Source organism: Penicillium verhagenii (genome assembly GCF_028828195.1).
Source record: "Penicillium verhagenii strain IBT 33310 chromosome Unknown utg000008l_segment0_segment0, whole genome shotgun sequence".
In the NCBI taxonomy this organism is placed as follows: Eukaryota; Fungi; Ascomycota; class Eurotiomycetes; order Eurotiales; family Aspergillaceae; genus Penicillium; species Penicillium verhagenii.
In genome coordinates this window covers 107101-125321 of record NW_026643172.1, presented here as the reverse complement: position 1 = coordinate 125321, position 18221 = coordinate 107101, and the positions used below count along the sequence as shown (strand labels likewise).

At 46.9% G+C, this 18221-nt stretch overlaps 9 protein-coding genes across 9 annotated transcripts; 3 read left to right on the top strand and 6 right to left on the bottom strand.

The window, feature by feature from the left end:
- Positions 1-546: 546 nt before the first annotated feature.
- N7466_008021 (D-2-hydroxyacid dehydrogenase family protein) lies at positions 547-1578 on the bottom strand (the record flags this gene model as incomplete). The annotated part of the gene is made up of 1 exon (XM_057167410.1): positions 547-1578. The coding sequence occupies one exon, from the start codon at positions 1576-1578 to the stop codon at positions 547-549; it is 1032 nt and encodes a 343-aa protein (XP_057018041.1).
- Positions 1579-2033: 455 nt separating this feature from the next.
- On the bottom strand, positions 2034-2800 carry N7466_008020 (GNAT family N-acetyltransferase; the record flags this gene model as incomplete). Its single annotated transcript, XM_057167409.1, has 2 exons — positions 2034-2287; positions 2389-2800. The coding sequence occupies 2 exons, from the start codon at positions 2798-2800 to the stop codon at positions 2034-2036; spliced, it is 666 nt and encodes a 221-aa protein (XP_057018040.1).
- A 1004-nt stretch (positions 2801-3804) lies between these two features.
- N7466_008019 (S-(hydroxymethyl)glutathione synthase) lies at positions 3805-4436 on the bottom strand (the record flags this gene model as incomplete). Its single annotated transcript, XM_057167408.1, has 2 exons — positions 3805-4132; positions 4189-4436. 2 exons carry the CDS (start codon positions 4434-4436, stop codon positions 3805-3807), a joined length of 576 nt encoding a protein of 191 aa, XP_057018039.1.
- A 1114-nt stretch (positions 4437-5550) lies between these two features.
- N7466_008018 (IQ calmodulin-binding motif protein) lies at positions 5551-7168 on the top strand (the record flags this gene model as incomplete). Its single annotated transcript, XM_057167407.1, has 5 exons — positions 5551-5679; positions 5734-5808; positions 5868-6677; positions 6736-6881; positions 6940-7168. The coding sequence occupies 5 exons, from the start codon at positions 5551-5553 to the stop codon at positions 7166-7168; spliced, it is 1389 nt and encodes a 462-aa protein (XP_057018038.1).
- Positions 7169-7549: 381 nt separating this feature from the next.
- On the bottom strand, positions 7550-9331 carry N7466_008017 (GMC family oxidoreductase; the record flags this gene model as incomplete). The annotated part of the gene is made up of 1 exon (XM_057167406.1): positions 7550-9331. One exon carries the CDS (start codon positions 9329-9331, stop codon positions 7550-7552), a length of 1782 nt encoding a protein of 593 aa, XP_057018037.1.
- A 606-nt stretch (positions 9332-9937) lies between these two features.
- Positions 9938-11380, bottom strand: N7466_008016 (uncharacterized protein; the record flags this gene model as incomplete). Its single annotated transcript, XM_057167405.1, has 2 exons — positions 9938-10823; positions 10884-11380. The coding sequence occupies 2 exons, from the start codon at positions 11378-11380 to the stop codon at positions 9938-9940; spliced, it is 1383 nt and encodes a 460-aa protein (XP_057018036.1).
- A 739-nt stretch (positions 11381-12119) lies between these two features.
- On the top strand, positions 12120-13512 carry N7466_008015 (acyl-CoA dehydrogenase family protein; the record flags this gene model as incomplete). Its single annotated transcript, XM_057167404.1, has 2 exons — positions 12120-12140; positions 12343-13512. The coding sequence occupies 2 exons, from the start codon at positions 12120-12122 to the stop codon at positions 13510-13512; spliced, it is 1191 nt and encodes a 396-aa protein (XP_057018035.1).
- A 369-nt stretch (positions 13513-13881) lies between these two features.
- Positions 13882-15479, top strand: N7466_008014 (CaiB/BaiF CoA transferase family protein; the record flags this gene model as incomplete). The annotated part of the gene is made up of 6 exons (XM_057167403.1): positions 13882-13956; positions 14100-14171; positions 14226-14401; positions 14456-14553; positions 14600-15274; positions 15337-15479. The coding sequence occupies 6 exons, from the start codon at positions 13882-13884 to the stop codon at positions 15477-15479; spliced, it is 1239 nt and encodes a 412-aa protein (XP_057018034.1).
- A 508-nt stretch (positions 15480-15987) lies between these two features.
- N7466_008013 (Amidase) lies at positions 15988-17920 on the bottom strand (the record flags this gene model as incomplete). The annotated part of the gene is made up of 6 exons (XM_057167402.1): positions 15988-16103; positions 16170-16254; positions 16314-17168; positions 17238-17390; positions 17453-17575; positions 17633-17920. 6 exons carry the CDS (start codon positions 17918-17920, stop codon positions 15988-15990), a joined length of 1620 nt encoding a protein of 539 aa, XP_057018033.1.
- Positions 17921-18221: the final 301 nt, after the last annotated feature.

Here is an 18221-nt window from a genome sequence, read left to right as displayed (position 1 = left end):
TTGGGTGTTTAGCTTTCCCGAGCTTTCCAATTCAACCGAGGCGACACAATGCTGGTTATCCGCGGCCTTTGCCGTACCACTGTAGTTTCCACTCAATTCCACACTAATTCCGCTAGGCTCCACGGAGATCATATTAGGGATCTTTTAGTGGGTGATCAGGCGCTCCCGGTGCGATTTCGGTGAAATTCCAGGCTAGAAAGGGGAGTAGATCCGTGTTTTGCATGTGAGTTGGTGGGGGGGGGGGGGGGGGCTAACGAGAAAAAAAAAAGAATTATTGGGATGAATTGAAAAAAAAACATACTACTAGTACTTGGTGTACAATTCGACAAAGGTAGCAAATCGTAAAGGTATATCAAGAGGTAGAGTCCCGTGTGCTAAAGTGACCTCCTAGAGCAAAGATCGGGCTAGTAATCTTTTTTTAAGGAACTACTAGTAGAATACTATTCCTGCACAAAAATGTAAAAAATAATAATGAAGAACTCTCTGGAGTTTATGTCAGTTCCCAGGCTTGAGCGGTTGGTTTTATGTTATCGTTGCAGTGCTTGCTCAGTTCATCTTTCGTAGTAATGTCTCGCCATTTAACCATCGCTCCAAGTTCTCAGCAACCTCTTTGTACCATCCACGCAATAGATCTTCTTCTCCGTATCCCATGTGCGGGGTAAGAATAACATCGCTACGTCCATCTTCACCCCAAGCTGTGGTGCGCCATGGACTATCCAATGGCAATGGCTCCGGATCAAAGACATCCAAGGCAGCACCGCGGATTTTACCAGCGTTGAGAGCCGCCAGGAGCGCAATCTCATCAATTAATGGGCCCCGTGAGGTATTGATGATGGTAGCACTGGACTTCATAGTCGCCAACTCAGCTGCACCCACGATTCCCCGACTGCGCTCAGAGAGCACGTTGTGTACACTGACGATATCGGCCTGCGCAAAGAACTCGGTCTTGGACGAGGCCACCTTGAAGCTACCCGCCGGGAGACCTTGCGCTTGTGCCTGTTCATCTGCTTTCTCCTGGGTAAGGTTGGCTGACCAGGCAATCACCTCGACGCCGAAGGATTGAATGCCGATCTTCCCCACCTGTGAGCCTAGCTTGCCCAGCCCCAACAAGCCGAGCTTCTTGCCTGAAAGAGTGAACCCCAGAGATCCCTGCCAAGCGCCCCGTTTCACGGCCGCGTCATCCCGCGCGACATTCCTCGCCGCGGCTAGAATCAACGCCCAGGTATGTTGTACTGTACTGTTCACTCCCGGCGGGCGACCTTCAGTACCCGCTACGGGGACGCCTCGGTCGGCAAAGGCCTGTAAGTCGAGAGAGAGATTGCGAGTACCGGTTGTGAGGAGTAATTTCAGATTGGGAAGCGCATTGATTGTTTTGGCGGCAAATGGGGTCCGCTCACGCATGGCGAGGATCACGTCGAAGGATTGGAGGCGTTCGACAAGGGCATCGTGTTGGGTAGGATCACGCGGGTCGAGGGTCTCGGGGAAGCTGGAGATGGAGATGCGCGACTCCAGATGAGCAAAGTAGGAGGGTGCAATACCCTGGTAATCATCTAGGATTGCAAATGTGGGTTTCGACATGATGTACTAGTAGGTTTGTGAGGTGATGCTTTCAATGTTGTGTGTTGGTCCTGTTTTTAAGCAAAGTTGGGAAACGCAACCCCGCCGTTCCCCACACTTGGAGACGGAGATTGATTGTCCGAGCGTAAGACCTTAGCCGATTCAAAGTAACCACTAGTTATCGCGTATCTCTCTCTTCTTTTTTTTTAAAAAAAAAACCCATGATACATATCTAGTAAAACCCTTTATACAGTGTGGATACGCGGGGGCTGAGTCTCCGAGATATTTTGTTCAACCTGAGGCCGGTATTTTCTATTGATCACTCCCCATCGTTATTCCTCTTGGTTGATGCACGGCCTATTTTTGAATATAAATCAATACAAAAGTTTTGGACATTGAATGCAGGAACCATAAGTATAGAGGAATCCGAATTAGTAGTTATTGTGTATCTATCTTCCAAATTTGGGTAACTTATTCTACTGTAGCGAAACAGGATCTCGGATCATAAGAACCAAGTCCTCTTTACCATGACCACCCATCTTCTCATAGTCCAATGTGATCTCCTCCAGCGCCTTAAATCCATATTTGAGATACACTGGATACCCCTCAGGAGTCGATTCCAGATAAATCCGAGCTTGCACTGCATCCGCCTGATTAATGCCCCAGCGAAGAATGGCAGACCCCACGCCCCGTCCTTGATATCCGGGCAAAGTAGCCAACAAGTCAAGGTCTATGGTGGCAAATGATAAGAAAGTTCGATCAGCAAGTGCACAAGATGCGGTTCAATCCAAAAAAAAAAATTAGATTTAAGGCATTGCGGAAGAGACTTACGTATATCCCGATCTGTAGTGTGTTTCTTCTGACCCTCTTGTAACACGGCCCGAAAACCCTGATATACCTCGGGTTTGAAGGGCTGTGGTGCGAATGCAACTGGATCCTTGGCATATATTTGAGCTTCTTCACTTAACTCAGGAACGTTCGGAGGAATTCCTAGAACCGTAGGAATAACCCAGCGTCCGTAGCCAATGATGGTTCCGGTCGTGGGGTCTGTGATTTTCAGCACATGTGTTTCTGGAGCGGTGAGATGCTTCATGATGTGGAAGGACTTGTAAGTCCGTAGAGTTGGTTGGTCTGTTTCGGGGAACATGGCTGATAGCATCAGTCGATCCTGGAAGCTGTCATTGTTGACCCGGCCCAAGCCGAGGGCATCCGCTTCTGTCGCGTATTCGACTTGATATGTCATTTTGCTATGTGTGATATGTTGAATTGAAAGAGAATCAAATGGTGTCAAGGTTGAAACTGGCAAGTTCAAGAATGAGATCGAATGTCATCTTTTTGTAGTGATTTCTCCCCCACTCTTGTCTCATTTGAAAAAACCTCGGGCTCCAGATCGAGACTAGTGAAGGGGTTGATCCAGGTGGCCTGTGATTGGCTGGCAAAATACACTTCTGGAACCGTGACCGGAGTCCGGATGAACGAGAATACTAGTAAATTAGTACTAAAGCAGTAATCAATGAGAGATTGTAAGATTCAACCATCTTGATTCTTGAGACAACCCAAAGGTTAGTAACTTGTAAGCTTACTAAGATTGACCCATGCTGCTGACCGGTGTGGTCAGTGGTCACCCAGTGTTGATGCCTGAGGAATCGATTTACCGGAGAATTTCGTCTCGTCGCGAGGAACCGATCGCTTTCATTCAACACATGTGCAGCAAAAAAAGCTCTCAGGCGAAATGGAGTGGTCCTCCATGCCGCGGGGACCAACACCTTGGGGAAAGATTTTTCTTTTGACAGGGTGGCCAATTCCGAGGCATTCATATACTATTAGTCTATACTACTAGTAGTACTAGGTTCACATGTTCGCATCGTGCTGTGTCAAAATTGAAACCTCGTTACGGGGTTGGCTCTTGTTGTGTAGTTGAATGTTAACATTGTGAGAGAACCACCTCCCCGAGACATTGCCTAGTATCAAGATTCAACATTGCAAATCTTTGATCTAGTTATGTGGAGTTACCCTCGCTTATTGGATGGATTTCGGACTTAATGAGTCTTGTCAGCTGTTACCATTCTACTCGCAAGCTTTCTTCCCGGTAATGTATCTTGGAGCACTGTGAAGCTTTCAATATTTGAAGCTTGAATGCTTCGAGGGTCTATCTATATACACTTCGTGGAATGCCATTGGCTATAGATCACATGCTGTAATTATAGAATTGCAACATTGAAAATCTTGAGCAACCGGTTTGTTTTATCACAGATTCGCAAACTTCACGCCAGCCTTTCTGGCTGTGAATGCGGCAATCGAATCCATCAAAACCGGGGATAGGGCATCGTAGGTCTCTAATCCCTCGGCGTTAAACTTTGCGCGCACCGCATCCATCCCCTCCGGGTTAAATCCCTGCTCGATAATTGAGGAAACAAACCCGGCAAATTGCGGCTCTTGCCATCCCTTCTGATCTGACAACTCTACGTGCACAAAGTCCAAGCCGTGGAAGGGGTGATCACGCTCAATTCGCCCGAACAAATGAGCACCGCATTCCTTGCATGCGTTGCGGAGGATCACGGCAGAGGGATCGATCCTAAATCGACATCAGAACCAGGGCACAAAAATAAATCATGGAGATGATGCACGTACACATGGAGTTTTGATTCGTTCTCCTCCACCTTGACATTGTCTCGGGGCAAGACACCGACAACCGAGAAGAGCGCACCGGATGGCTTCCAGCACTTGGAGCAGCCACAAGCGTGGTTGTGTGCGACGTTGCTCTTCAAAGAGACGACAACCTGCTTGGAGGGGCATCGGCAGCGCAATGTACCACCGGGGAAGGTGGGATCACCCTTGGTGATACCATTGTCAATGGCAGGGTGGAGAGAAGGCGCCATTTTGTTGATTTTATTTTGTCAAGCGGTAAATGTTGAACAACTGTAGTTCCTTAGTACAGTCGAGGTGACTGGATATGGTGATTTATAGAACAGGTGGAATATTCAATGTTGGCAAAGGTGTGCATATCCCCTCACAGCCCCAACTTCTCCTCACGAGGGGGCAAGCAGGAACCGTCGGCTTGACCTCCCGGGAGCCCATGGCGACAGCGGATCTGGTTATAGATCCCGCCTAGTCCCACCAGCCCGCCACCCCCCACCCCCGCCGTCCACGGCTCTCTTGGTGAGCGAGCTCCGTTGTGGGGCCAATCTGGAAGCGGTAAATAGATCCTGCAGCGTCGAAGTGGAAATACACCTTTGTGGTTGGACAAGGAAGACGGATCATCTTGTTCTCCAACGGCAGGGCACCCGAAAGCTCCGTGTTAGTGTTTATTACGCAGTGCCACATTGCTAATAACCATCGCAAGCGTCGAGTATTGAGGCGAAAGTGCTGTAGAAGTTAGCGGACCTGAAGGATTATTTCGGTTTTCTCTGGAAACGAAGCATAGATTTCAACCCGTTGAATTGAATGTTGATCTTGTGACTCTCTCCTTCGATATCATAGTAGTAGGTAGTAACTGACATCTGGAAACTTGGAAAAAAACCATGGTCGCACGCCCATCGTGGGGTTTCATTGTAAAGACCATGGGTTTCAATGTGACCCAAGTCAGCTCCCTTTGATGAAACAGGTCTGATTCCACTATGCTAGCTTGAAATTGAAAATGAGTCAAGCGTATGAAGGACAAGTTTTCCAAGAATCCATCTATACTACTACTATATACAAGTAAAAGCGCTCGCAAGGTCCCCACGACTCACGAGTCACGAGACTCACAACCTTGGAGGAGAGAGAAATCGACGCCTCAGATACAAGGCTAGAAGCCCCTTTATCGGGCTTATCTTATCGGGTTTATCTTATCGGAGACCTCCAAGTTCAACCCTTGGAAAGTGAGTGGGGCTTTTCCCCGAGAATACCATTCTTCAATGTTTCAATTCTCCTGCTTCTTTGAAACGCGATTTGCCCACCCTAGATGAGATTGAGCTTTTATCTTTCGCAAAATTCACATGGTTTCTGCTCACAATGATCCAGACTGAACAGAGCTCTCTCTGGCTACCATCCTCAACCGTAGCCGAACAGACCAACAAGAACATTCTGGATGACGTCACAGCCTACCAGAGTCTTGATGACAAGGCAGCTCGCACGATTCAGGTACAATAAGTTGGAGGAACGATATCAAACCGCATGCTAAGAGGGAATTTATAGAGGGTATATCGCGGTTATCGGACTCGACGCGAAATTCGAGGCATCGGTGTTGCCGCCTCTACGAGAGGCTTAGAGGTAGGTTCCCCTTCACCCAGTCATTAATTGGCCTCAGCTCACCTTGATTCCATTTCTAGACCCCCCAAAATCCACAAGCTGACCCATTTGACGAAGATCAACAAACAAGTCCCGAGATCGATGATACCAGCAAAAGCCCTGCGCGCAAAAACTGGAAACGGGCCGTGAGCGCTGTGATAAGAGATGGCGGGGATGATGATCGAATAGTGGAATCCGCTGCCCGTGCCCGCGTGACGCCGCCGGAAAAGATACAGCCAATGCGTGGAACGACCTCGAAGGCTATGGATTTGCAATATTTTTTGGAGATGGTCGATGCTAAGCACCGACATGGCAGCAATCTACGAGCTTATCACAACGTGTGGAAGAATTCCCCCTCGAAAGAGAATTTCTTCTATTGGCTAGATTATGGGGAAGGGAAAGATGTGGACCTTGAACATCGCCCTCGAGAGCGACTCGAGAAGCAGGAGGTGCGTTATCTGTCGCCTGAGGAGCGTCTGAATTACATGGTCAAGGTAGACGAAAATGGCCTGTTTAGATGGGTGAAAAACGATGAGTTAGTGGAGACCGACAACAAGCGATTCAAGGACAGCATGCATGGCGTGGTACATGTTGATGATTGCACACCCCGATTTCAAGGCAATTCGATTTCCGAGACCCCTCCTTCCGAATCACAGTCGTCTTCGTCTTCGCCTTCCTCTTCTCCCGCACAAAAACTTCCACATGAAGACCGTTCCGAAGAAGTTCAATTTTCCACCAATGAAGACTATGAACTGGGAAAGGCAGTCAAAAAGTTCTCTCATATTAAGCCCGAAGCAATATATGAACACTTTGCGAGCACCTTTTCGAAGAAAGATGAGATGTGGATCTTTGTGAGTAGCCAGAAGCAAAAACTGACACACTGTATTCTGACTGCAGTACTACGTGTAGGTTGCCGACACATCCTTTCGAATCTATATCGGAATCAAGGAGCCTGGAGCCTTTCAACATTCTTCATTCTTGAGAGGGGGTCGTATTGCTGCCGCTGGAATGCTTAGGATCCGTCATGGGCAGTTGAAAAGCTTGGCTCCACTCAGGTAAGTATTTACCTATGCCATTAATTGCACCGGCAGATTATAATTCTAATCTTTACAGCGGCCACTATCGACCACACGTTGCCAATTTTCGAGCTTTCCATCATTCCCTGCAGGAGAGAGGAGTTGATCTATCGCGGGTGTCGATCACAAAAGCGTATGCCATGCTTGCAGGAATTGAAGGTTATGTCTCGACAAAACGCAAAGTTCGCTCTGTGCAGGAAAGGTTAGGCGGAGCGAAGGAAAAGCTTCATCACCCACACCAATCAGAAGAAAAGGTGCCCTGCTAAACTACCCCACGGATGCGCAAAGCTTGTCGTGCAAAAAAGTGACGGGATCTAGACTGTTACGTTACTCAAGGCATGTACTCTTCAGTAATCCGACCCATGAAATGATTCATCGAGTTGTCGAGAGTGAACCTTGGAGGCATATTTATGCAAGTTTTCCTCTACCGGTATAATTGATTACGCAAACATTGAAGACTTCGTGAGACGCTGTGTGTTAATGATAACATTTGAATGATACATGTATAATTTGGGTGCTCAAAAGAGCACTTCCAGAAGCTTGACATCAGGTACTGAAGACTGATGGCTGGACAAAATTGCTTCAATTGATACATACATATTCAATGTTCGGTGCTTGCACATGTGCACGGAGTACTGGATACGGAGTTATATAAAATGATCAGCCAGTATGAGATCCGATAGCCGCTCTGCCATCCCATATAACAACGCGGACGTGTGTGCAGAAATCTGAGTAGGAATAATGGAAGCATCAATGACCCGGAGATTCCGTACACCATACACACGACCAGAGTGATCTACCACTCCACCAAGATCTTTTGCCATCATTGCACATGTCCCGATAGTGTGATAATTTGGGCCAAAATTTTGGGTGGCATGGGATACCCAGTCATCCATAGTAGCATTTTGAGGAACTGCTGACCCGGGAAAAGTCTCTTTGTCAACATAGTCCTGCATCTTGTCGTCCTGTGTAAGACTTCTCGCTAGTAGCGAAGCGGCTGCTTGTGCGTATCGATCTAGATCGTTCTCCATATATCTTGGGTTTCGAGCGGCCTGCCAGAGATAAGGATCTTTGTGCATGATATGAATATACCCTCTAGTAAAAGGGAGAAGAATCCAGCTACTAAAGCCAAGAGTTGTCGAACTTGCATCCATGAAAAGTTCCGCATATGCAATATCGTGATTCAGAATCCAGTCTCGATAAAGCTCCATTTGTAATTTCAATGCCGTGGCGTTTCCAAAGCCACCTTCCGACACGGCATCTTGAGCCCAATGGTCCAGCTGTGAGTCCAAAAGTCCACGAGCAGTTTCTTGAGCAGAGTCCGTGAATATCTCCTTCCAAGTCGCAAAATACACAGCTTGCCCTTGACCTGAACCTTTTGGGTGAATTGTTGTTGAAAGAGAAGTAGTTGTTTGATCCTGCAAGTTTTGCCCAACAGGAAGCTCAACAATCTGTTGAACACCTGCGGTATCCAGGACAGACTTGATTCCTATTCCAGAGTATTCTAGTATGAGTGGACTGACAAGGGCACCAGTCGCCAGGATAACATCATTCTTTGCATATACCTCAAATTTCTCTCCATCCGTGCCGAACTCCACGCCTGTTGCCAATGGAGGTGAGATATGTTGATTGATCAAAACTCGCCCAACACGTTGTCCAACGAGAATTGAGAGATTGGGACGTTGTAAGATAGGCAGAAGTATGTCACGTCCAGCATCTGACCGAGTCTGGTTCTCATGTATCGTATTCAGCAGCATTGACATACCACGAGGGTCTCCGCAATTGAGATCCTTCCGCGTAGGGACCCCGCGCCCAGCAAGCATAGACATCACTGAGCGAATCATTGGCGAGTATCGGGTCCCAATATCGCGTGGACCGACATGTACTGCGCCTTCCATACCGTGACATTTCGGATTGAAGAAATGACCCGCTTCAATCTGCTCCTGGGTAGGATGACGAGCACGTTCCGATTTGTGAATATATGAGGAAACATTTTGCCAGTTCCATCCAGGATTACCAAGGTGAGACTCCCAGGAATCGATTTGAATGCTCGCTGGACTGGTGTAGGAAGCCCCATTGATTAAGGTCGATCCACCGAGACCATTGCCCGAGTGGATTGTTAACGGCCGTCCATTAATATCCAGGGATACGGTTTGAAATCCGTAATCAAGTGTGCTGCCAAAAGCTTGACCGAACGCGCTAACGCTTTCAATAATTGACCTGTCCGATTGGAAGAAACCGCTTTCGATCACCAACACACTAATCTTCTTGTCTTGTGTTAATCGCGCGGCTGCTGTTAGGCCTGTAAGACCCCCACCTGCGATGATGTAGTCATATTGCCTGCTGCGTGCCGTGTTCGGATTGGTCAGAATTATCGCCGAGACGTGAAGCACAGAGACGAGCAGAGCCAGGTAGAATGTGGACTTCATCTCGTCGCGTAGTGGTAGTGACTACTACATGTGGATATTGGTAAGAGGAAAGATTTTTAAAGGTCATATATAGCCATCTATATGTAGTAATCTCCTTTGGCTTAATATCCCTGGATTCCTTGTCACTGTCATCCTGTAGTACTCACTCCATGTTCGGCTTTTCTCCCTCGCGTAAAGAAATGCCGGAGCCTTAGAACATGATTGACTTAGAACATGATTGCAAAGATTGAGTTCCGAGGTCGAATTTTGCTTTCAAATCCCAGGACTGGATCCTACCTCTGTGGTACTAGGTAGGTATTCAATCCGTGATACAGCCTGTACAAAGAATATTTCTTGTCAATGGACATGTCTCAAGTCAAAGATACAAAGGGCGTTTGGAGCAAAATTGAACGGCACCTAGAGGCTTACTTCAGGGCTCGACCTTGGAAGATGGCAAAATACAAATCTGAAGGTTGAAAGGAACCTTGGAAAGAACCTCCTGACGCAGATAGATGGATCAAGTCTCGTATAATGGTGAAATCAAAAAATTTGATTTGAATATTTCAATCTTTGCCAACCACCTGAACAATATGACTTGGCCGGCTACTAATTAGTTTGGGCCCCTCATTAAAGTCGCGATCGAAGCTTTTCCACGGTATCTTGCAGCACGTGTTCATGGCGCATGGCCTTGCTTCGAACGCGTTCTCCATCTTCGGGGGTGATATAACGAGCTTCAACAGCAGGATTGTATCCCACGCCAGAGACTTGCAGAATCTCACCATCAGATACTTCTCGATTGATCTGGCCATCTGCTCTCTTGTAGACAGTTACAACCACCGCTCCTCCTAAGCCCAGATTATGCTGCAACGCAACATCCGTATTAGAAACGAGCCGATTATTAGCCCAACCCCGAAGTTGCCAAGTCAGCTCAGCGCATTGCGCTAGCCCTGTTGCCCCAAGGGGATGTCCCTTGGAGATTAACCCTCCCGAGGGGTTTATAATTGGCCCACATCCGCCGTAAGTGATGTCGCCTCGACGAACCATCTCGTGTGCCTTTCCGGGGGCCGAAAATCCCAGTGCGTCCAGGAGCAAGAGTTCATTTGTTGAGAAACAATCGTGAAGTTCACACACTTTAATATCTTTGGGCTCGACTTTGGCCTCCTTCATCGCGAGGAGAGCGGCTTGACGCGACATGTTAAATCCAACCAAATCGATCGCACTTCGAGAGTAGACCTCGGGTCCATCGGTAAGCAGCTGTTGACCGGCTATGTGTATTGCCTGAGCTTTTAGGTGTGGTCGAGTATCCAAAAAACGTTGCGACACAATGACTGCGGCGCCTGCACCATCGCTCGTCGGAGAACACTGGAGCTTCGTGAGAGGGCCATGGACGGGTGTGGAATTTAATATTTCATCCAATGAGTATGCGGTTTGAAACTGTGCGTAAGGGTTACGCTGGGAATGTTCGTGGGAGATACGCGCGATCTCGGCGAAATCCTCAGCTTTTCCGCCGAATCTATGTTTCAAGGCTCTCAGTTTAGTGGGTGTAACTCTGGTGTCTCGGATGATATCTCACTTCTGCATGTACTCCTCCCCTGCATTCCCAAAATATTGGGCATTTCGAGGTGAGGCATGTTTTCCATATGTATCTTCCATCATTGTGGTCGATGGGCCCAAGGGGCTGGGTCGGTCGTCCCACACGCTTTTAATGGAGCCTGGGCGCATTTGCTCAAAGCCAATGACGAGGATGCAATCCGCAAGACCTCCTCGCACCATACTGCGTGCCAAGTGAAGGCCCGTAGAGCCTGTAGCGCACGCGTTGTTGGTGTTGTATATGGGGATTCCGGTCATGCCAAATTGATAAAATATGCGCTGAGATGACGTTGTATCGCCATAACAATAGCATCCAATCCCAGTCTGAACATCGTCGTAATTGATTTTGGCATCGAGCATTGCTTTCACACCCGCCTCGTACCCTAGCTCGGGGTATTCGCGGGTGCGACGTGGCTTGAGAAACCGAGTCAAGCCTACGCCTAGCACGTAGGCCTCACCCAAAGAAGCGGGAGGTGTCATGCTGACACTCTGTGGGAAAAGATCCAGATGTCAAGTTGACAATACTAGTGACAGTGGTCAAGGTTGATCCTGGAATTATAAGTAAATAGTGTGGTGTGGAAGTATACGAAAATATGAAAATATGCAAATATGAAAATATTTGAAGATGGTACGTACAGTAACGTACTAGTACATAACATTTGAGCCGAGAGGTCCGAGGTAAATATTGTAACCCCCTCACTTCAAATGTTCATGTCGAACAGCCGACTTGCAGGATTTCTAACTTTGGAAAGCGAAAGAAGAAAAAAATCCGTCAGCCATAAGTTGGTCAAATAGGCTATAAGCCAGTGTAAATATTGAAAGGAGAATATGATATGCTAGTTGTACTAGTAGTTATACTACTAGTAGTTAGTCGTAGTAAATCCACACATCAAAATCCAACCAATGCTTATGTCAGCCTGTCTGCTATTTCCTTTATTCCTTCTCTATTCCTTCTCTATTCCTTCTCTATTCTATGTATGCTATCACATACAAAAGACTGACCACCAAGAGACTGGGTGAGATTTACAAATCTGCTGACAATCTACTAGTAACCAACTTTCGCTTTCTTCACACCTCGGCGATTGACTCCGCACTCCAGTGACTCCACTGCACATCATTTCCCCGCATCCGAACAACTATTAGTGACAATAAACACTATGGAGGTCAGATCAAAGCATTCTCCGAAAAAAAAACCAGACATACTCTCATCGAATTTGAGATGGCAACTTTCCTGAAACAGGTATATCAATATCATTCAAAAAAGCAGAATAAACTTTCGCAATTCTTCAGGGTGTAGGAATGCTAACGGGCGTGATATATAGCTTTTTAGAACAAGATTGACTCCGAGTCGACCAAAAGTTCGATGCATGTGCGCGACCGATGCGAATCACTGTCCACAGCGTCTCAGACATTTCCACGCACGCGCTACAGATTTTCTCCAGAGTCAAGACCCAGATTTGTCTGACTCTCAGCGAATGGTTCGAGAATCCATTGCTAAAATTTGTTCAGATTTCTCTGACGAATACTGGGCCCGCGTGGACCAAACAAATACATTTCCCACGGACTTCTGTGATGCGATCGCGCAACAAGGTTGGCTGGGGATCTGTCTACCACAGCGGTATGGGGGCTCTGAGTTAGGCATCTCCGAGGCGGCAGTGATGATGCAGACCATTTCAGAGTCTGGAGCTGGCATGACAGGAGCTTCCTCCGTTCATATGAATATTTTCGGCTTAGAGCCCGTCGCGAAGTTTGGAAAGGATGAGCAGAGGGAAAGGTGGCTGAGACCTTTGATCGCTGGCCGAGAACGAGCATGCTTTGGGGTTACGGAGCCCAACACAGGTCTTGATACATTGAAGCTTCAGGCGACTGCCCGCCGATCAAGCGAGGGATATGTGCTTTCGGGCCAGAAGATTTGGATCTCTACTGCGCAGAAGGCGGACAAGATCTTGATTCTTGTACGCACAACGCCACGCGACCAGGTTCAAAAACCATCTCAAGGGCTATCGCTCTTCTATACAGATCTACAGGTTCCGAACGTAGAGATCACCGAGATATCCAAAATGGGACGGGGAGCTGTTGACACCAACACCTTATTCTTCGATGACTGGCGGGTACCAGTGAATGATCGCGTTGGAGCAGAAGACGAAGGATTTAAAATGATTCTTCATGGAATGAACGCCGAGAGAATTTTAATCGGAGCTGAGGCTCTCGGCCTGGGGTTTGCAGCCTTACGTCGAGCTACCTTATACGCTGGCGGGAGAGAGGTGTTTGGCCGCCCGATTGGTAAAAATCAAGGGATTCAGCATCCACTGGCGGACAGCTGGATGAAGCTGGAGGCGGCGCGGATGATGGTTTACCAGGCGGCTCGTCTTTACGACCAGGGATACGCTGGTGGAGAGTACGCAAATGCCGGTAAGTATCTTGCCGCAGAAGCTGCCTTTGAGGCTTGCGAACGGGCAATCCTAGTCCATGGAGGTATGGGTTATGCGAAGGAATATCACGTCGAGCGCTATCTTCGTGAAGTGTTTATCCCACGCATCGCTCCTGTGAGTCGCGAGATGATTTTGAATTATATTGGAGAGCGAGTTCTTGGTCTTCCCAAATCCTATTAGTTGGAACATACTAGGAGCACATACTGTCAACAGCCATTTGAATATGATAACTGATGAATCACTGTATTTGAATATCTTTAAATTCGATTTATATCCACTCGCAGGAAAGTTTTACTGCACCTTCCAGATGTCCATGCTTCTATTTTACGGAGGTCCGATCAACATTAAATCTCTACCCCTCATCTTCAAAATCCAACAAGTTTTCCACTCGGTAAATCTCGGAGTTTCTAGAGATTGAACTTTTGTGCCGCGGCAATATGAGTTGGAGAAACCAACAGTGGATTATGCGGGGGTTTCACTGGTCGTGAGTTGATTAATGCTCTGTTAGCAATCTTGCAACACAAATATCTCAGTCTCAAAATCATCAGAATGTTCAGACAGTCTGCCGTTGTTCTAAAGAATCGACTTGGATTCCAAAGGTCGGTCTTTTGTAAACAACGGGGGGTGAGTAGTAGTAGGAGCCACACCACTGACGCCCTCGGCCCCTTACACGGGGTTAAGATCCTTGACCTGACTCGCGTTCTGGCTGTAATTTATACCCCAAGACACCATCTTCCAATCATGTACCCCAACCTAACAAGACCAAGGGTCCTTTCTGTACGCAGATTCTTGCTGATTATGGCGCCGATGTCCTGAAAATTGAAAATCCCAAAGGAGGCGTAAGTTCAAAGAAACTTGTATTCTTTTTTCTTCCTCAAATCTAATATTCTCAGGACGACACTCGACTTTGGCGTACAGAAGCAGAGAAGAAAATCTGGAAATCAGATCATGATGACATTTCCGCATATTTTTGTACAATCAATCGAAATAAGCGGTCAGTCACTTTGAATCTGAAGGAGGAACAAGGACGGGAGATTCTGTTGGAGCTTGTGAAGAGTGCGGATGTGATGTGAGTCTTTTTCCCCCCCGAACATAGAGTCATCCTACTAATAACAAGATTCAGCGTGGATAACTTCATACCAGGCAAGATGGATGAGCTTAGAATCGGCTATAAGACTCTTTCTGAAGTCAATTCATCCATTATTCATGCGAGTATTTCTGGTTAGTTGGCCCCGGTATGTCATGAAGGCAATGCTGAATCTCATAGGCTATGGTTCAAGTGGCCCGTATGCTCACCGTGCAGGCTATGATGCCATTGCAGCAGCAGAGGCGGGCTTACTTCATATCACTGGCGAAAAAGATGGCCCCCCAACACGTCCTGGTCTGGGCCTCACGGATATGAGCACAGGGCTATTTCTTCATGGAGCTATTCTTGCCGCCCTGGTTTCTCGCCAGAGGACGGGAAAGGGCCAGAAGATCGATGGCTCGTTATTTGAAAGCCAGGTGGCACTGCTCTCCAACGTTGCGATGTCTTGGCTCAACACTGGAGAGATCGCTGAGCGCTGGGGTACCGCGCATCCAAGTATTGTCCCTTATCAAGCATTTAAGACGCAAGACTCCTATCTTGTACTTGGAGCAACCAATAATCGTCAGTTCCGGTCATTGTGCCAGCTAATCGACCGTTTAGACCTGGTGTATGATCCCCGTTTCTCGCAAAATGATGCTAGAGTCGAGAACCGGAAAGAATTGGGCGGTATCCTGGAGGATATTATACTGAAAAAATCTACCAAGGAATGGATCTCCAAATTGGAAGGAAGTGGATTACCTTATGGCCCTATCAACTCGATTGACCGTGTGTTCTCTCATCCACAGACAGCAGCAAGACATATGGTACACACTCTGCCTTATGAGCCTGCTGTATCTGGGCAACTGAAAGTCCTTGGTTGGTTTGAATGATTTTCGAATAATAATTTCACTCCATGCTGATATTGAATCTACATCTAGGCAGCGCAATTAAATTTGACGAAGATTCCTATCGAATTCGCTTGAAACCGCCCAGATTAGGTGAGCATACCGAGAAGACACTACAGGAACTTGGATTCACAAGCCAAGAGTTGAAGAAAATGAAAGAGGAAGGGATTGTATAAGAAAATGAATATTCATGGATATAGAAAGGGATTTAATCTAAACACGTTACACGGGTCAGTTAATGCCTACTATTAGTTGATCTTCAAGCTACAACGTCAAAAAATTGGCACTGAAAAAATGATATATAGATCGTAATTCGAAGAAACCAGGCAGAAATACTGGCTATTTAATCCCCTCTCAAGTCCCTTCCCAAGTCCCTTCTCAAGTCCACCTCTTATATCTAATCTAGACTGGTCTATACATTACTAAACCTATAGTTTGTATATACTTGTTTCTCAACAATAATATCAATACCCTACTGGTAGTTATAAAGATACAGCACTTGAGGGCTAGTAGTCAGATGACCTGTGTTAGAATGACATTATGAGAGTGAGTCAGTGACCTGAGTTTAGATTAAAGCCCTATCGAATCGAAACACCATATTCATATGTATGAATCTCAAACATTTGAATGTCATAAAACCTGCACATGTGCAATAGAACATTGCAAATTAATCTAGGCACAATTTCAGTTTTCAAGAATGTTTGCAACTGTCTGGGCGACCTGAACGAGCTCCTCGTCACGCATATGTCTTCCAGCAATTTGGATACAGCAAGGCGCCCCTTCAAATGTTTCATGTGAAACTGCATTACTCCGTTAGAACAACATCTGACTTAACTTAAGAGACAACTCAAATTCACAATACTCACAAGGTGGCTTGTACTGAACATCACGAGTAAAAGCTAAATCTGCGGTCTTCTCTGCTTTCCCGAATGGGATGATACACGCGGGATACTATATTTCAGTATCAGGATACTTCGATCGCGTCAATAAGCAGACAAATTTTTACTTACGTCCAACACATTCAAAAGAACTGTATAGAGAGGAAATCCATAAAGATCATGGATTTGAGCAGTGCCTTGATAGCCTGGCAGAATAATTGCGTCGACATTGTTCTGTGTAATGAGAGCGCGAAATTGGTCTTTCAGATTGTTCCGCTGCTGAGTCAAGTCATAAAGACCATCAAGCGTTAACGGGGCATACTCATATGGCATATACTCATGAGGGAGGTCTGTTGAGCTTAGTGCTGGTATAGTTGGCTCTCCGCTTCTGGCGATATGTTGAAACGCGGTTTTGGCCGGGTCCATAGCAAACATACGGAAGGCCAATGCACAAGCATCCCGGATTGAAGGTGTAGACAAGGGAACGATCTCATGTCCAGCTTGGCGGACACGTTCGGCAGCTTGGGTTAAAGTCCGAAGAATGGGTGGGTGCAGTGGGAAATTGGGATCCTCTTGAATGAGCCCAAGCCGAAGGGTCGACTTGGGTGTCACAGCACGCCAAGGTGAGAAGATTGCAGTTGAGTCAACCTGCCAAGGGTCTTCGTGGGTCACAACCCGCATAAGTAGTTCCAGATCTCGCACCGAAGTTGCCAAGGGGCCAGCACACGCTTTAATTCCCGCTAAGCCGTCCCGCCCAGATCCAGTCTGACCACCATTAGGAATGCGATCGGCAGAGGGCCTCAGAGCGAAAGTGCCATTGCAAATAGCCGGAATTCGGATTGAGCCAGCGATATCAGTGCCAATCCCCAATACGGAGCCACGCATCGCAATCAAAGCACCTTCACCCCCAGACGATCCGCCAGCTGTGAGGCTTGACCGATGGGGGTTGAGGGTTCGACCAAAAATGTAGTTGTGAGAGTCGGCCGCCTGTCACGTACATATCGAATCAGAAATATGTAAAAGCTAGTACACGGGTGTCGATTGACTTAAGCCTACCATCATGGTTTGCGGAATATTCGTTTTCACGTATGGAATAGCTCCGAGCTTTTTCAGAATTTGGACGACACTCGAGTTATACTTCATGGGCCCATTTTCGATAAAAGATGTGAATCCGATGGTAGAAGGGACACCTTCGATGTTGAAACAGTCCTAGAAAACGGAAGGTCAATTGAATACCCAGGCGATACAGCTGGAGATAATTGTCCTGGTACTTTGAAACTGATTGGTAGACCATGAAGCGGCCCAATTGGTTTACCAGTGCTCTTCAAGTGCTCATCCAGCTCTTTGGCGTGCTCCAGAGCTTTATCGAAGAGAGTCTCTGTGAGGCAGTTTGTCTAGACAATATGATCAGACACTTCACGTGGCAAATATTGTAGGGACGTAGTATTTACCACCTGCTGCGCAATGGCTGCACGTATACAGAAGGCCTCGGTAACTTCATAAGCGGAGAGCTTCTGGTTGTGGATCATCTCCAAAAGATCCGTGGCATCATAGTTTTCGGTGATCTCTATCTGCTGAGGGGACAGTATGCCACAGCGACGTGGTACATCGAGCACGTTAGTGTTGGCTGTCTCTGAGATGTTGGTGTACTCAGCAGAGAGACGCCAGGCAGCCGGAATCCTAGCAGCGACATCAGCTTGCTTTTTCTGAACCAAATCCTGCCATATTTCAAGTGTCATATTTATAGAGAAGATTGAGAACAATTGAATAAATGATCTGGATGCGTGATGAGGGCCCGAGGGGATAAGAGAGGGGTATTTATGCAGAAAGGGGGTTTCAAGGTCGCAGTGATTGTTGATTGCGAGAATTAGTCAGAATCAGATAATCAACTAGTATACTTGAAAAAGGAAGTCCAACCTCAGTCATTTGATTTGATCTACATTGTAAAATGCACTGTATCCTGTCGTGTAACTTGTTGTGCCCACTAGTATACTTTGATTTCATGCATTTAATCCAATCACAGACAATAGCGCGCCTTCT